The sequence below is a fragment of the Myotis daubentonii genome, chromosome 4 (genome assembly GCF_963259705.1).
Source record: "Myotis daubentonii chromosome 4, mMyoDau2.1, whole genome shotgun sequence".
Taxonomy (NCBI): domain Eukaryota; kingdom Metazoa; phylum Chordata; class Mammalia; order Chiroptera; family Vespertilionidae; genus Myotis; species Myotis daubentonii.
Genome location: NC_081843.1, coordinates 73,103,331 through 73,117,455, shown reverse-complemented (window position 1 = coordinate 73,117,455; position 14,125 = coordinate 73,103,331). Strand labels below are relative to the sequence as shown.

General features: G+C 46.8%; 1 protein-coding gene and 1 long non-coding RNA gene across 3 annotated transcripts in view; one reads left to right on the top strand and one right to left on the bottom strand.

The window, feature by feature from the left end:
- Positions 1–9,946, top strand: part of THBS4 (thrombospondin 4) — a 49,411-nt gene extending 39,465 nt beyond the window's left edge. For both annotated transcript variants that reach the window (XM_059694229.1, XM_059694228.1), the window contains 9 exons: positions 2–120; positions 972–1,024; positions 3,525–3,718; positions 4,900–5,078; positions 5,683–5,731; positions 5,831–6,027; positions 6,623–6,795; positions 9,107–9,246; positions 9,727–9,946. In XM_059694229.1, the coding sequence (XP_059550212.1) occupies positions 2–120; positions 972–1,024; positions 3,525–3,718; positions 4,900–5,078; positions 5,683–5,731; positions 5,831–6,027; positions 6,623–6,795; positions 9,107–9,246; positions 9,727–9,788 (1,166 nt within the window). In that variant the 3' untranslated portion in view covers positions 9,789–9,946. The remainder of the gene's footprint in view (position 1; positions 121–971; positions 1,025–3,524; positions 3,719–4,899; positions 5,079–5,682; positions 5,732–5,830; positions 6,028–6,622; positions 6,796–9,106; positions 9,247–9,726) is intronic.
- LOC132233478 (uncharacterized) lies at positions 6,022–9,197 on the bottom strand. Its single transcript, XR_009452641.1, has 3 exons — positions 9,062–9,197; positions 7,264–7,333; positions 6,022–6,335 (listed from the first exon to the last, which is right to left on the bottom strand). It is a non-coding gene; the product is annotated as an uncharacterized LOC132233478 (long non-coding RNA).
- Positions 9,947–14,125: the final 4,179 nt, after the last annotated feature.

The window sequence follows — 14,125 nt, the reverse complement described above, 5'->3', positions numbered from 1 at the left end:
GGAATAAAAAACATTCTGGACAACTGCCAGAAAGTTCCCAATCGTGACCAACAGGACAGGGATGGCGATGGCGTGGGGGATGCCTGTGACAGTTGTCCTGATGTCAGCAACCCTAACCAGGTCAGTGGGACATAGGGGAACTTGAACTCTTGGCTGAACACCCCTATGCAAAGATGCCTGTAAGACCAGTGTCTCGAACAACCAGCAGAGCCCAGCAGCTCAGTTCTTTGCTGTTGCCATATGCCTACCAGAGCAGAGGTGGCGAGTTGCATATTTGGGCCTGGAGGGGATAGGAAGACCATTACAGATCTGAGCCCCTCTGGACTAATCTCACAGGCTGTAGGTGCCTATGAGGTTGGATTATGAGTTTAATGACACCCAAACCATAACTTGGGAAATTAACCATGGGAAACTTCGTGTCCCTTTAGTCCCCAAACCCTTGCACCGACTGTGTATGGACATTTCAGATTAAGTTCAGTCAGTGACGTGCTGTTTCCCTTCCCACTCCTCCTTCCTGTCTGGATAATTGGGGGTGATGTGTCATGTATTTTAAAGCCTGAGAGAGGGGAGTCATTGTTGCCCTCTGTGACTCGCTTTCACTCTGGCTCAATTCCAAACTGCAGAAGCAAAGCCAAGCCGGTTTGCCTTGTCCCCGTGCCTATGGTGGCTCCCTTCCGACCCGTGCCAGGGCTCCGCGTCCCCACCTGCCACCAGGCGGCCCCGGCGCCCTTTCTGATCAGCTCATCTGGTGTGTAGGCAGCCCATCCGTGGAGCCTGATATTTTGGAAGCTTTTCTGAAAATTCTGCATTGTGCCTACACCAATATGGTGTTGTCCTTTTGCAGTTTTGCACTGTCCTGATTCCAGAGAAATAATCCTGAGACCCAGTGATGATGGGCCGGGTCTGCCTTCTCTGGAACATTCTGTGCACACAGGCCCAGGGATAAATAACATGTTCTGTTCTCTTTGCAGTCTGATGTGGACAACGATCTGGTTGGGGACTCCTGTGACACCAATCAGGACAGGTATGGTGCCTCTCCCAGCTGCACAGGGCCAGAGGAAACATGTGGAGAGTTTCATCTTTCAGAGCTTTCTGCTGCTTTGGGATCTCTCTGGGTTGATGGAACTGCCAGTGGGACAGTAGCCCTGACCCTGGTCAGGGTCACCTCACCTCCTTGAAAGTTCTGTATTGTGTGTGTGTGTGGGGGGGGGGGGGGGTGATGGTATCAGGAGTGCCACTAGGCACTCTAGCGAGGGAAAGTTTATTACGGGAGAGGCAGTCTAGTGTCATACTTCAGAGGTGTGCTCCAGAGTCCCTGCTCCAGAGTGACACAGCTAGATATAATCCCAACCCTTCACCTTCACACTTAGGCAAGTTACCTAATCTCTTGCACCCCGATTTTCTCATCTATACTAGTAAAATGGGGATGACAATAGCATGTAGCTCATAGGACTACTATGATGATTACTTTGCGAAAAGTGCATATTACAGTTTCTGCTACATAGACAGCACTCAATAGATATTAGTTCTTCTACTATTATATTCTCTTGGCTCTGGAGAGCTTCACCCACATCCCAAAATAGAAAGCTGTCTGTTTGCTGTGGGACCACTGTGTTTGTTTGTTTGTTGTTGTTTTTATCGTCCTTGGAATTTTTCATTCCACTTCTCATATTTGAGTGGAACTATTCAATGTAGATGAATTTTGTCAACCCTGTTGGCCCCACATGGTTAGAGTTCTAGGTCAAGGGCTGGAGCAGATGCTGCAGAAACATCACCAAAAATGCAGACATGTGCAGCTCTGCCCTAGCGGCTCCTGCAGAAGCAGCTCTAAACCCTCCCATCTCCACGGGAAGCATGGCACAGGCGGCAGGGCCGGGATTAGGCAGGGAGAGGACTCCAAAAGGCAGAGCAGGAGGAAACATAGCTCCCCTTCTCAACCTCTTCCCAGAGGTTGCCCTACAGGTGGACATTGCTCAGGGTCAGTTCCTGTAAAGTCCCATCTTCGCCCTGTGCTCAGTGTCCTTGCTGCACAGTACACACTGGCTACCTGAACTTAAACGTACTGCTCAGTCTCTGAGTCTCAACTTCTCCATCTGCAAAGGAGAGATAATTGTCTCTCGAAGGTTGTGGTGAAATGAGAATGTAGGTAAAGCTCCCGACACAGTGCTGGTCCTCAGGTGCCCTGCAGAAAAGGTGGCTGTTGTTATCACAGCATGAGGAGAGGCAAGTCAGAGACAGCCTGACATAGGACGTGTCTGCTTTTGGGTGGAAGGTGGAACTGGTACCCTGATAACTTCCCTAAATGATGTCAAGAATGTTCCCTGTTGCAGGTCATCCTGCACTCTGAGTGCCATCTAAAAAATTTCTAGAATATCCTTTCCCACCAGCCTCTAGATATTTGCATAAACTAAATGACTCATTCTGCTACATTTTAATCCCCACAATTCTGAACCTTGGGGAGGAGGCTAGGAACATTTTTGCATGAAAATGTTCGGGGCTACATAGAATGGCTGCTAATGGAAATAGTCTGTCTTATGATTTTAAAAGCAGCCCTGCTACCTGCACGGGAATTCCACCGTGTGAGCTGCGTCATCTCCTGGTTGCCCAGGTTGGCCTCACTTTCTTTGGGTCTCAGCTGGGAAGCCTGGCCTGAAGGCCATAGACTTGTCCCTGGCTTCCCTCCCCTGTCCCATCCTGGATGAGATAGGAACAGTTCCCAGCTCAAAACAGGCCCTGGGTGGAGCCAGGTGAAAGGAGTTATGTGCTCTGATCCAAGATAGCCATGGGGTGTCTGTCAAGCAGGGAAAGCTCTGGGGACAGGGCACTAGGCCTGGAAGGGAGATCAGGTGGGCAGAGAGAGAGGACTCTGAGAAGTGCTGTAGACCAGGACTGTGCCGAGCCCCATGCTCCCCTCTCAGGAAGGGGCTCCCTATCTCCTTTGCCACATCTGATCCTTCTTGGGTCTACTGGCCAGGGACTGTGGAGAGTAATAGAAAAGAAAACATTGTAGGGCTCCCTAAGACCAAGTACTTAGAAGAGTTTTTTTCCTATATTAAAATTGAATATGGAAAATCTCAATCATTTAATCTTCATAACAGCCTTATGAAGGAGGCTCTGTTATTCCCATTTTACAGATGGGGCACTGAGCCATAGAGGGGTCCAGAACCCTGTCTGGGGCCCACATGCTGCTAAGGAGCTGAGCAGTCTGGCTCCACCACCTCTCACTCTGTTCCCTTGGCACATTCTCTCAGTCCTGGATCAGCTAGTAGCCTCCAGGAACTGATAGGAGCATCTCAGCACAAGATCACAAACTTGACCCTTATTTCTTGCCTAGGAAGTGATCTATTATTTCATCAGTGGAGGAGGTGGGAAATGGTCTCTGAGGCCTACAGGCAGCCTTATCTAAGGACACATGTATCTGATCAAAGACCAGGCCTGGCTAAAACCCCCAACCCAGACTCTCCCTCCTGAGAGCTGGACCCTCGCTGCCCTGTGACTCCAACTGCCTTTCTTTTCTCCCACAGTGACGGAGACGGGCACCAGGACAGCACAGACAACTGCCCCACCGTCATTAACAGTTCCCAGCTGGACACTGATAAGGATGGAATCGGTGACGAGTGTGATGATGATGATGACAATGACGGCATTCCAGACCTGGTGCCCCCTGGACCGGACAACTGCCGGCTGGTTCCCAACCCGGCCCAGGAGGACAGCAACAGTAAGTGGGCTCAGCCCAGGACTGCATGGGACTCCGGGCTCCCTTCGGCCAGGCACAAGGTGGCACACCTCTCCCAGGACACCAGCTTCTCTGAGTAGCCACAGCTTGTGTGGACAGTAGATGTCTGGTAGATACCATTCTCCAACTGTCAGAGAAAAGCTGCTATGCAATTCTGAGGAGCCCTAGGAGGAGAGCACGTGGGCAGGGAGCGGCCACATGCTCCCGCTCAAGGAGCCTGGAAAGCTGCTCCACCATCTCACTCCCCTCACCAGGAGTCACAGAAAAGGAGGAGAGAGAGAAGGCACAGCAGCCAATGGCTTAGGTGGGGTCACAAACTCAGATGTCTGCAAGGACCAAGCCAATAAGGAAAGGTGTGCACCAAGCCAGAAATGAGACAGCGGTGAGGACTGTGGTGAGCCATGAGGGCCCACCCATCCACAGCCATGCAGATTCCAATATTTTAGTACCATCATCTGAACAAAACATACTTTGGGCCAGATTCAGCCTCAGAACCACTATGGTCTTAGAGATACATGTTGGTGACAATTTCCATGCTTTTTATATGTTACAGTGTAGAGACTTGTGTAGTAAGTTCTATAGCAGTGATGGCGAACCTATGACACGTGTGTCAGGTGACACGTGAACTCATTTTTTTGGTTGATTTTTCTTTGTTAAATGGCATATAAATATCAAAAATATAAGTCTTTGTTTTACTATGGTTGCAAATATCAAAAAATTTCTGTATGTGACACGGCACCAGAGTTAAGTTAGGGTTTTTCAAAATGCTGACACGCCGAGCTCAAAAGGTTCGCCATCACTGTTCTATAGGCATTTGCTTATGTAGAGTCAGGCTTAAGACCCACCAGGTGGTTAACCCCACTGTTTCAGAGGACACTAAGGGTTTATTGTGAGGCCCATTTTGAACAATTCCCCTTCACTGAGTCCCCAGGTACTTCTTTTGGTCACATACAGTGGGTTCACCAGCCCAGCACCAGGACTGCAGGGTGGGCCAGGGCAGGCTCAGACGTGACTCATGTCAAGGCCTCCTTTCCCCACTGGTTGGAAGCCCTGCCCTGGGGTGACCTTGGGCTCGCTTCTGTTCCTTATCCAGCCCCCCTTCTCTTCAGGAGTGATGGTGGGTGCAGGCCTTACAAGTCCCCCCCCCCTTCCAACCCACTCAGGTGACGGCGTGGGAGACCTCTGTGAGACTGACTTTGACCAGGACAAGGTCATCGATCGGATTGACGTCTGCCCGGAGAATGCTGAGGTCACCCTGACCGACTTCAGGGCCTACCAGACCGTGGTCCTGGACCCTGAAGGGGACGCCCAGATTGATCCCAACTGGGTGGTCCTGAACCAGGTGGGTCACATGGTTGCCAATGTCTCAGCTTTGCCTGAACACAGACATAGGCCCCCTGAGAGTAGTAAGTAATGTTCAGAGAGTGCTGACTGTGAGTCAGGCACATTCCACGTCACAGTTACTCCTACAGGAGCCCTATGACAAAGCGCTTTCTCTAGCCCCATTGTACAGATGATGAGATCAAGGCTTGTAAAGCTTAATGATCGCTCGTGATAGCACTGCAGCTAAGAGGCTGAGATTGCTGAATGGGGACCCAGGCAGTCTGACCCCACAGCCAAGCGCCTGATTTCTCCAGGAGACTGCCTCCCCGTGTAACTAAGAAGGAAGGCACATGGAGGCTTAGATTTTCCAACACCGCCCAGCAAGACATTCATTAGAAGTGTGTGTTCTCCAATTAAGGCTTTATTGAGTCAGCTTAAGTGACAGTTTTAGCAAAATTATTTCTATTCGGCTTTGAGCCCAAACAAGGAAGAACAACCCCTCGGATAATGCAATCTTTACATGGAGGTCAGACGTCGCTGAGCGCTCACCCACGATGCCTGAGGTTCGGGGCTCACTCTGCCCCTTTGAAGAATGCTCCTCACTCCTCCAACTCTCTCCGCAGGGCATGGAGATCGTGCAGACCATGAACAGCGACCCTGGGCTGGCAGTCGGTATGTCCAGGGCCTTCAGTACCACTTGTGTAGAATTCATTCCTACCAGCTACCCGTGTGGCCGTGTCTGCTTTTCTAATTACATTCTGATCTCTACAGGATACACGGCTTTTAATGGGGTGGACTTCGAAGGGACCTTCCACGTCAATACCCAGACGGATGATGACTATGCCGGCTTCATCTTTGGTTACCAGGACAGCTCCAGCTTCTACGTGGTCATGTGGAAGCAGACGGAGCAGACCTACTGGCAGGCCACCCCGTTCCGGGCTGTTGCAGAACCTGGCATTCAGCTTAAGGTACGGGTGAAGTCACTCATGTCAGTTCTGTGCCCTCGCCCTCCTTTTAAATTCCATCGTCTCCCATGTGGCAGTGGTTGCATTCATGCTAGTGTTCAAGTCAGGGAACAGTAGAGTCCACCCGGGTCCTTGCCTATGTACAAGCTACCTTCTAACTTCTGGGTGGCTCTAGCTGTGAGATCGTCAGTCTGAGTAGGATCCAAGAGGTGGAGAAGATTTGGGGGTACATCTCAGGCACACTGTTGGAAACTGTTTCCTCGATGGGGCCAACTTTATACAGGAGGGCTGAGAGCTGCCTCTCCCTCCTGCTGGAGAAAAGGCGTATTTCAGAACCCTCTTGGAGCAAATGTGGGGAGCAATGGATGTATAGCAGGAAAAATATGGGATGGGTTAGTGGAATATTAGCCAGTGCTGGTTATTAAAGGGCTAGGATCACCTCAGTAGAAATGGCATCTTCAGAATTTATGCTTTTGTCCAAATCCAAGGCAGCCAGATTGTAACCATGAGCTAACTCCCTGCCTCATCACCACCCCACAGATCCAGGGAGGGTAGCCTGTGTGTTCTGTTCTAAAACCCTGCTCCTGTCATTGTCCAGGCTGTTAAGTCTCAGACAGGTCCAGGGGAGCATCTCCGAAATTCCCTGTGGCACACTGGGGACACCAGCGACCAGGTCAGGCTGCTGTGGAAGGACTCCAGGAACGTGGGCTGGAAGGACAAGGTGTCCTACCGCTGGTTCCTGCAGCACAGGCCCCAGGTGGGCTACATCAGGTAGGCGGACGACCCATCTCACCTTGCGCCGGACGCAAAGCACACCCTCATTCTGCATTGCAGGCCAGGGTTTCTGAGACCTTGGGCTATGGCTCACAAAAAGAGGGAGGAGGAAGACTCAGGCTGACCCGTGTGGCTGAGTCTCCATCCACACCTCCCGTGACCCCCTGCGCCCTGTGTGATCACTTACTCGTGAATATTTCACACGGCAGTGAGTCCCTTAGAGTCTGTCTTTCCTCCTGGACATAAGCTCCATGAGGGCTGTGCCGGTGTCTTATTTCATCTTGGTCTACCAACACCTGGCACAGTGCCTGGCATGTTCCACACGTGGCATGCACTGGTCTTCATGTAAGTCACTGTAATCTGCCTTATTTCCCTATAGACCTATTTTTAAAACAAACTAAAAACTGTTCTCAGAAGCTAGGATGGCTTAGGACTATAGCTGTGGAATTTAGACAGCGTACTCACTTTCTCGTTCCTCCAGCTTATGCAGTGTGTTTATGAAGCGGCATGGGTTACAGTCTCCTGATACGGCAGCCTAGTGGGGAAAAGGAAATCATGAGGCTAATTCTTCGAGACCTCACATAGAATGTACTGTTTGTCTCACAGTAACATGGTCTTGTTCTCAGCCCTGTTAAGTCCAAGGCCCCCTTTTTATAACACATTTTTAACCCCCTCTTCTGTCTCAAATGGAATCATAGAAAACATAACCTGCACATATAGTTTTAGAAAATCAATTTGATCCCTAACAATAGAGAAATACTTTAAGAATACTTTATAACCAAATCATGTAAATGCTTGCACCAAAACACACAATGAAAAAGAGACTTGCACCCATCCCTAGAATCACTGTGAAGGTAACATTCTAATAACATGGATTATTGTGATGGTGACTTCAATATTATAATGGTGTTGCCAACAGGAATGTGAATTTCTAAAATGGTGAACAGTCTCTTTTTTAATCTTAATTTTTCAATTACAGTTGACATTCAATATTATATAGCATAGTATAACATAGGTGTATGTATAGTGGTTAGACATTTCTATAATTTACGAAGGGAGCTCCCCCATAAGCCTAGTACCCAGTTGACACCATACATGGTTATTACAATATTATTGACGATATTTCCTATTTTGTACTTTACATCCTTGTGACTACTAGTATTTTGTAACTACTCTCCACCTTGGATCTATACTTCTTAATCCCTTCGTCTTTTTGTCCCGCAACCATCAGTTTATTCTGTATCCATGAGTTTGGCTTTTTGCTTGTTTTTTTAATATATTTTTATTGATTTCAGAGAGGAAGGGAGGAGAGAAAAATCAATGATAAGAGAATCATTGATTGGCTGCCTCCTGCATGCCCCTTACTGGGGATTGAGCCCGCAATCTGGGCATGTGCCCTTGACCAGAATCAAACCCAGGATCCTTCAGTCCACAGGCCGACGCTCTATCCACTGAGCCAAACCAGCTAGGGCCATGAGTTAGTTTTTGAACAGCTTTTTTTTTTTTTTACTCAACAGTTTCTCAACTTACCCTGGAAAATTCAGTGCACACAGGGCAGGCAAAAAGTAGGTTTGCAGTTGTGAGTGCACAAAACAGTTTATTCTTGTATTATTAATTATTAGTAACTGTAAACCAACTTTTGCCCATCCCTGTATCAAAACAGGGCAGAGAATACATGTTCACAAGTAAAAGGGAGCTAGAATCTAGGCCCCAGTAATGATTAAACCGGCTCCTCACCTACCTATGTGTCCTCTAGAATGAAGAATAAGTGTTGATTGCTCTCTCCAGGGCCTTGTAAGCACCCAGCAACTCTGGCTTCATTAATGCCACAGTGACAGCCAAATTTCTAAAGCCCTGCTGTAGGGAGTGTCGCTCCTAATGAAAGTCATTGCTCCGAGGTGCCACCAAACGAAATAAATCAGACCTAAGGAAAAGCAGCTTTTCTTAGGCATGGCAACTAGCCAAGGTAACTGTCAGAACAATGAAGCCACAGAACTTCTTGGTCCCGGGTCATATTGTGGTTGCTCTGTAACTGACTAACAAGTACCCACTGAGTGGGACTCTGTGCCCAGTGTCTTGTTAGGCCGTTGGGGACACAAGTTGGGAAGACGTGGTCCCTGACCTCCTGGAGCTTCCCATCTAGTAGGGGAGGAGGAACAGCTAGGGCACAATCCAGGGCTGTGAAAAACAGAATAGGAAACAGCACAGATGCGCCTGTCCAAGAAGTGGGAGCCCTGGCCTCAGGATGGGCACGTCACCTCACCTTGGTTTGAGCCTCACGGGTCTGCTCGGGCTGTGTTGTCCGCAGGGTGCGATTCTATGAAGGCTCCGAGTTGGTGGCTGACTCTGGAGTCACCATAGACACCACCATGCGAGGAGGCCGGCTCGGCGTCTTCTGCTTCTCCCAGGAAAACATCATTTGGTCCAACCTTAAGTATCGCTGCAATGGTAACGTACATTCTTGTTACTGCACAATATCACTAGAAGTAACCAATTAATGCCACCTCATTTCTATAGCACACTTTCCTCCCAGAAGCCCAGCGTTTACGCCACATATTCCTTAAAACCTGGTCGTCCCTGTAGCTGAGTAAAAGGTAGATCTCATTTTTCCTATTTGATAGATGAGGACATTGAGACCCATGGAATTTAACTTCTTGGCATAGGGTTTGAGGTTTAATTTTCAGGCAGCCTTTATTTGCATACAGCTCAAACACAATCAGACTCAGCATTTACTCTGCCTGCTGATTTCCTTTCAGCCTGTGAATGAGCCCTCCTGGGCTTGGAGGCAATGGTCCCCCAAGCAGCCATAAGTAGGAAGTGGCTGCTGGGCAGGCTGACAGTGCCCCCTGCAGGCGCCTGCTGGGTGGGATGGAGCAGCATTCCTGTGTAAGGACCGGCTCTAACCCCTGTGCCTGTTTTTGTTCGCAGACACCATCCCAGAGGACTTCCAAGAGTTCCAAACCCAGAATTTCGATCGCCTGGATAAGTAAACCCAAGGAGCAATTCATAGCTGCTTTTCCAAACACTAAAGCCATATGTTTTTTAACTTCCTCCAACTTTCTTTATATACACTGTGGCTTTCTTTTACCTCCCCAAATGTATCAAACTTTTTATATGAGCGTAGCAATAAAGAGATGATTTCTAAAAACTGTCACTCAGGCATCACTTACACACCATCAAAGCCTCGGCCACAGCTGTGTTGTCCTGAGGCATCCACGTTGAACCTGCAGGGGGGGTCTTTGTTCCTCAGACCAGGTCAGTCAACAAGACTGAGCGTGTGCGGGAAACAAGGCCCGGGCCAAAGGTCTCATCTTCGGTCACTCCAGTTGGCATCACACAAAAACCTAACAGTTCCATGCTCACCTCAGCAGCCTCCTTACCCGGAAACGTGTTCAGAGGCACCTTCCCTATGAAGATTCTTCCTGATACCCTCCTCCACTCACACCTCCACAGCGACTTCTATCCCCGCACGGGCAGCAGTTATGCTTATTTATATGTATATTTGGCTCCCCCTAGTGGGACATAAGCTTATTGAGCATAAAGGACAATCAGACCCAAATGCCTACTATAGCCATCCTTTGGTATCCACTGGGGATTGATTTCAGGACTCCCTGTAGATTCCCAAATCTGCAGATGCTCAAGTCCCTTAAATAAAATTGCAACATATTTCCATAATGTAAATCATCTCTAGATTACTTATAATACCTAATGCAACGTAAATTGTTATACTGTATTAAGGATTAATGACAAGAAAAAATGTCCACATGTTCAGTACAGACTCAACCATCATAGACCTAACTATATAGGACACATCAGCAACAATGTAACTCTCCTTCCTCCCTCCTTCCACCTCCTCTCCCCCACCTCTCCCCACCCCCATACTTTAAATCTGTGGTTGATTGAATTCACAGATGCAGAATTTGTGGATACAGAGGGGTGACTGTACCTGGAATGTGGTAGATAGCCAGTAAATGTTGACTGCATCAATAAACGCCTCAACTAATAAGGACATTAGTGTGGATGGATCCCATAAGCCTTCCTACAATTTAAAAAGTTGCTCCCAACATATGCTTACCTATGGTAATATCAGTAGCATCGCTATATGCACAGGGCAGAAACTTGCCTAATTTGTGTACTAGCCTTTCTTCCATTCCAGTTGTAAGGCAAAGATCCAAGCCAATTTTTATAAATTCTTTAAGAATTTTGTTTCAAAGAATATTGCTGGGTAGTAATATTGTCTCCTATTCCAAAATTCCTGGAAATATCTTAAATCATAAAGGATAAACACTCACCACAGTTTTATAATTTCAATAGTCAGAAAATACAATGGCATATGCACGGCCAGTATGAGATGCGGAGGATTTCACGACACACCCCTTCACGTGTAAAGCCTACACGCGTATTCAGGACATTTGCTCTCCTGCATCACCATCTTCATTGCAACAAAACAGATGGACCTAGAGAGTATTATACGAAGTAAAATAAGTCCGAGAAAGACAAACATTGTATTTCACTAAGGTGTAGAATATTTTTTTAAAAAAAAATAAAACAAAAATAGAAACAGACCCATAGATATAGAGAACAAGCTGATAGTTGTGTGTGTGTGTGAGGGAGGGGAGAGGGGAGGAGATGGATAGGGGAAAAGTTAAAAAATGATTGTTTAAAATAATAAACTCCACAGCTGAGTGCTCCAGATGGATGGCTGAGCTCGGTCCCTCCAGCGCTGCCAGGAAAAGTCACAGTCCAGTGCAAAGTACCCTGGGAAAAGGATTCATTTCACTCCTTTATCTAACCTGTGCTCAGCACACAAGTCTCCCCTTCACTAAGTTTAAGTCACTAAATAACATCAAATTTACACATAAAACACAATAGAAAATCACTGTCGGGAGCACGTGTGTCCACAAAACAAGAGTTGTCCGAGTGTAAGCATCTGTTGCCACATTTTGGGATTTTTTTCTAAATATTAATTGCTTATTTTATAGCACCGCCTAGAGTAAACCACAGCAGATTGCCAATATCTAAAACAAATGTATAGAAAGTTTTCATTGAAAAGTTTCTTCACTAGTATGTGTATGTGTGTATGTATGTGTGTGTGTGTGTGTGTGTGTGTGTATATATTTCCACTAGTATATTTAATGAGTTATCCTCACACAAGTCCATCTGCCCCCACCAGAATTCTGAGGATCAGGGGTTGAGAAATAACATCTCAAAAGTCCCTTCGGTCCTGTAGTCTCTATGAGCTCCTGGAGGATTAGCACTATGCAATATTCATCTCCATGCCCCACCCTCAGCCCCTCAATCAAGTATACTGTATGTTGATTGGAAAAACCAAGGCACAAGACCAATAGCAGAAGGCTTCAAATTCTCCAAAGAATCCAGTAGGGGGCAGCAATCCCTTAAAAATAGCCCTATTCTCAAAGTCACCAAGAAGGTTAAATGAATGTTATTCCCAACACCTTCCACCGGTCTTTTTGTTGTTAATCCTCACCTGAGGATATTTTCCCATTGCTTTTTTTAGAAAGAGTAGAAGGGAGAGACATACAGAAAAACATCGATGTGGACATCAATTGGTTGCCTCTCACACGCACCCTCAGGGCGGGGGATCAAACCTACCATCAGCCTCAAATCCAGGACCCTTCCGTCCATGGGCTGACACTCTTGTCTATCCACTCAGTCAAACTGGCTATGGCCTACCCCAGTCTTAATCAGTAATGAAGAACAGTCTCACAACTGATTGTCTCAATTGACTGTTTAATAGTAAAAGACTGGTTAATGATTTCAATGCATTGAAAATCTTCAGAAAGAAAGAATGTTTTGTGGACCATTTGGGGGGTTTGTGTGTGGGGGGGAGGAGTTTTAAAGTTATTAGTTTTCAAAATCCGTGCCTCTTAATGGAAACAACTTAACCAAAAATCTATCACAGAATTTTGAGATCCATTAAAATAAAGTTTAATGAGAAAAGAAAAATAGCTCTATTCTGAACAAGCTGCTCTCCTTAGCTGAGATGATTTCTAAAGTTTATGAAAAGTAAAATAATGACTACAATTTATTAAACATTTCCTCTACTCCTAGCTAACTGCTAATGGTTCTGTGCTTAAAAACTGTTATTTACCAAAACATACAACTAACCAAAAAACAACCACCCACAAAACAACCTAATTTGAATTATTGTGAATTATTCTCTGAATGAACACTGAAACCTCATTTTCTTTGTTTTCTTTAGGAATTGCCTAGAGCAGGCTCTTTCCTTGCCCCTCAACCTAAATTCACATGACAGTCTTCTGTGAGAGCCAAGCAAAGAGCTATTCATCCATCGGTTCATCATTCATTCATCAAACACACACTAAGCAATTACTCTGTGCCAGGCATTGTGCTGGGCCCTGTGAGGGATCCAAAAGGGTACACTTAGGCCAGGCTTCTGTGTGATTGAAAACTATTTTCATTCTAATACTGGTCGTAACTGCAAAAGTACCATTTATTTTAAAATTGGACCTCTAGCCCTAGCCAGTTCAGCTCAGTGGATAGAGCATCGGCCTGCAGACTGAAGGGTCCCAGGTTCAATTCCAGTCAAGGGCACATGCCCCAGTAGGGGGCATGCAGGAGGCAGCCGATCAATGATTCATCACTGATGTTTCTCTTTCTTCCTCTCCTTTCCTCTCTGAAATCAATAAAAATATATTTTTAAAAAAGAATTTAAAATTGGACCTCTAGATACCCTTCCCTCTGACTTTATTTGTAAAGCATTTGTCTATTAGAACCCCCACCTACTTAATCCTGAGAGTTTGGGGTGTTTTTTTTTTTTTATCACCACCCGAGAATGTGTTTATTGATTTTTATTTTTTTAGAGACAGAGGAAGGGGTTGGGGGAAGGAGGAAGAGAGAAAATGAGGGGCGGGGGCGGGGGGGCATTGCTCGGTTGCCTCTCATACATGACCAGACTGGGGAGATCAAACCCACGACCTAGGTGTGTGCCCCGACCGGGACCCAACCCTAAACCTTTTGGTGTCAGGGACAATGCTCCAGCAGCAGAGCCACCTGGCCAATCCTGACGCTTTTCAGCTGGGTCACAAGGGGCCTTGTCCTAATGTCCCACCGGGAAAAACAATTTTCCAGGCCAGAGAGCAGCTTCCCAGGCCAGGATGGGGGCTTGACAGAAGTTGAGTCAGAAACCATTTGGTCTGCACAGTGTTTTCATTCTTGCTGGGTTTTTGTTTGTTTTGCTAACTTGAACAAACATTTAAAACTTGGCAAAGTTCACATAAAAATCTGTATGTCCAGCTTCTCTTTTAAAAGAAATCAAAGGCTCTGACCACACTCTCTACATTCC